Source organism: Miscanthus floridulus, chromosome 18, assembly GCF_019320115.1.
Source record: "Miscanthus floridulus cultivar M001 chromosome 18, ASM1932011v1, whole genome shotgun sequence".
Taxonomy (NCBI): domain Eukaryota; kingdom Viridiplantae; phylum Streptophyta; class Magnoliopsida; order Poales; family Poaceae; genus Miscanthus; species Miscanthus floridulus.
In genome coordinates this window covers 16,490,656-16,494,303 of record NC_089597.1, presented here as the reverse complement: position 1 = coordinate 16,494,303, position 3,648 = coordinate 16,490,656, and the positions used below count along the sequence as shown (strand labels likewise).

The window sequence follows — 3,648 nt, the reverse complement described above, 5'->3', positions numbered from 1 at the left end:
AGCCTCGCGAACCACCTTGAGATACAACTCCTGAACCCCGGATGCCGTCCGCGAGAACGTCCTGTTGTTCCTCTCCTTCCAAATGATGCAGGAGATGAGCAGCACTAGGGAATCGAAGGCCGGGCGCAACGCAGCGTCCAGTCGTAGCCGCTGACAAAGCCACCATGACGCTAGGTCCTCAGTGGTCGCAGGGGCAAGCGCCGTCAGTCCGACAGTGCGTTAAGGGAGACCCAGAGCTCTCTGGCAAGGACGCACCCTACGAAGAGATGATCACCAGTCTCAGGTTCCTGTCCGCAAAGGACGCAGGCATCATCATCTTGCTGCCCATGCCTTCTTCGTCGTTCCGCAGTACATAGGCGTCTTCCACAGCTCCTTGGCACCTAACAACGACGATGAGCCGGCGAAGAAAGCTCGGTACGCGGACGATGCAGAGCACCTGCCGTCCGCAGTCCAGCGCCAGACAAAGCGATCCCCCTGCAACGGATCGAGAACGACGCCGCGCAGAATGCCCCAAACTCGAAGGTACTGACAGAGGATTTGCGTGGTTAGCGCGCCGACGATGTCCCGCACCCAACGGTTCTGGATGATGCCATCTCTGATTGTTCTGTTCTTTCCCGCTCTCGAGATGGCCGCGTGCAGGTTAGGTGCGTAGTGACACAGGGCTCCCACAGAAGCCCAGCTCAGTCCACAACCTTGCGGATGCCCTGGCGCCGATGGTCACCGTCAATCCATGACGCCAAGGCCTCCTAGATGAGTTTGCCTGCAAACCACAGGCCATGCCAGTTTGCATCCCAGACCGTTGTAGCAGTGCCCGACCAAAGGAACGCACGGCGGCGTTTGTCGATCTGACCCAGGGCCCAATTGGACAACACAACATGCAATACTCATGTGGACTGCGGCGTATGGAACGCGCGGCGGCGTTTCATACGACATCATATAAAGATAGTTTTTATAAGAAAATTAAGCTTTTGATGAGATCAACTTTCTAGTTTTTAGTTTTTACTCAAAAAATAATATAAAGTTTCAGCAGGCTTTCACCTTTGAAAAATTATATGTTTTCTTGTATGGTATCTAAAGATACTTTGTATTTTAGGTCTCGATAAGATCTGCAAATTACTATATTTAAGGTAAGATATTCAAAAAATAATATAAAGTTTCAGCAGCCTACTCTGTAAGAAATCGCTAGGTGACATCTTTCTGTTGAGAACCAGAACTACTAGAAGGTAACAAGGCCTGCTACTACTGGGCCATCGATATCGAGCCGCAGAACCCAAAGACCAGTAGGTCGTGCGCGCTCTCTATCCGCGCCAGCTACTTAATGGGCCCAACAAAACGGCGGGAACTTCCACTTGGTTCGCGCGGGAGACGCGACAGCGCGCGCAAAGCGAAAAACCTCGAAACGGCGTCAGGCACGCTGGTCACCGGCCCACCGCCGAGCAGCGATGAGCTCCTCGACGTCCGTCCGCGACGATGACGCGCCGGACCTCGTCTGCCAGATCGACTGCGTCCACGGCATGGTCGACGCGCTCTCCTCCGTCCGCTGGAAGCGCCACCAGGTCCGTACGTGGATCTGTCGCCAGTCGCCCGATCGCTCCCGAATCCTAACCCCGAGCCCCCGGCTTTCCCGTGGCGCAGGACGCGGTGATGGAGCTGTCGGAGCACGGGATCGTGCTCTCAGTCGAGGAGAGCGGGTGCCTCCTGGCCAAGGTCTTCCTCAAGCGCGAGGTGAGCCGCGCTGCCCCTGCCCCCGCCTGCGCGTCAGGTGTTTGCGTCTATGCCTCGTCGCGCCCCGGGCTCTGACATGTTCGTGAATCTCTCAGCTGTTTGTGGAGTACGACTATGCGGGGGACGGGAGGCAGCGGTTCGGCCTCAGCCTGGGTCTCTTCGTCGACTGCCTCAACATCTTCTCATCGCCAGGCCACGCGTCTGCTGTCGAGATCCGTTACCCTGGCCCCGACATGCAGCTTCTCCTCAAGTATGTATGCATGCTCTCTGGTGCTGATGGAATTTAAGACTGTGTTTGTGTGTTCAGACAAACTGCTGAAACTCATGTGGGTGTAACTCATACTTCTCAACATCTTGTGGCCATCTTGATCTCTACACAAAAATCATACTTCTCTCTGTTGACGTTTGAGATGTTTAATTGGATGCAGAGATATACTATGTAACTTAAGCAGACTAAAACATTTGGAAATTTGCTCATTTGAGGGACTCTTGTGATGTTAATGCAGGTCCGTGGGCTCTCCAGATGCATGTCTGTATGCAGAAATCAGAACCAGAATTCCAGATACGGTCTCTTGGGATTACCATTTTGAGCATGATGGGAATACTCCAGTCACTTTTACCGTCAAGGTACTCTCAATGCACCCTGTTTTTTTGTTGGCACTTGGCAGTATGTATCAGCTGTTTATTTTAGTTCACCAGGAATATATGATTTGCTACCTGAAATTTCAGTCCGCCGTCCTGAAAGAAACAATCGATGACCTTGAATGGCCAGGTTCCAGCATTCAGATTCGAATGCAACCAGATCCTCCAACAGTTATATTGAAAGGCGAAGGTCATGGCGACTTGCAGGTTTGTTACAGATTGGCCTGTTATGTCCACTTGGCTTCCAGTTGTGCCTATAACTCACTGTCACTTACACAATTTGGCAGATTGAGTTCCCCTATTATGCAAATTCCGACCTTCTAATCGTGTTCCAATGCGACCATGAAGTGTTATACAGGTAAATTTCTTGTATCTAGAGTCTCAGATGGTATGCTGCTTTGTGCTAATTTGCAGACCATACTGTTTTCTTCAAGGTATAAATACAAGTTTCTTCGAGCAACTACCTCGAACATCCCCAGTAGTGTCATGAAGGATAATCGTAGGACGAAAGCCTCCATTGGGAGGGGAGGGATGCTGAAAATCCAGCACCTGGTTTCGCTTGCCAGGCCAGGTATGCCATACTTCCGTAATATTGGTGGAGGAACCGAGCAGACAAGCCGAATCGTCCATATAGAATTCTTTGTGAAGCCAGAAGAAGATGATAATGATGCCTAGCATTTGTGGAGTGTGTTATTGGTATGTAGCATCCAATAGAGCTAATTGATCGCTCAGTAGTATTTGTTGAGTGTGTTATTGGTATGTAGCATCCAGTAGGGCTAATTTATCTCTCAGCTATTGTTTTAGAAACACCTAGTTTGAGTAGTTTATGTGAAACTGAAGCCAGGTCTTGGGTTTTGAAAAGGCTACTATTGTCTATCGGGGAGGCATCATGTTTCTAATCATGTGAATCCTGTTACTATTAGACATGCATCATGTTCCTAATCAGGCGAAACATGCGTTTCTGGCTTTTAATTCGCAAAAGAACCCTTTTATTCTGATGTTTTTTTTTTTTAACAAAATAGCCTTTTATCAATAAATAATTTGTAGGAGTGGTATTTTATTTTGTGCTTGAAACTGATTCGGCCCATAAATTCATGGATCAACGAGACTAGTGGGACCAATATGGGCCTGAACCACTGGAAAGTAGTCTTGGTTTCTGAAGCTTTTTTATGCAGTTTTTATTTTGTGCTTGTAACGGATTTAGCCCATAGAGCGACGGGTTGACAAGACTAGTGGGATCAATATGGGCCTGAACCACTAGTAATCCACTTATTAAAGTAA

The 3,648-nt window shown here is 49.2% G+C and overlaps 1 protein-coding gene across 1 annotated transcript; it reads left to right on the top strand.

Moving 5' to 3' along the window:
* The first annotated feature begins 1,366 nt into the window (after nt 1-1,366).
* LOC136522803 (uncharacterized) lies at nt 1,367-3,325 on the top strand. The gene is made up of 7 exons (XM_066516606.1): nt 1,367-1,556; nt 1,636-1,725; nt 1,821-1,975; nt 2,232-2,352; nt 2,455-2,574; nt 2,655-2,725; nt 2,802-3,325. The coding sequence occupies exons 1-7, from the start codon at nt 1,443-1,445 to the stop codon at nt 3,040-3,042; spliced, it is 912 nt and encodes a 303-aa protein (XP_066372703.1). The 5' UTR covers nt 1,367-1,442; the 3' UTR covers nt 3,043-3,325.
* Nucleotides 3,326-3,648: the final 323 nt, after the last annotated feature.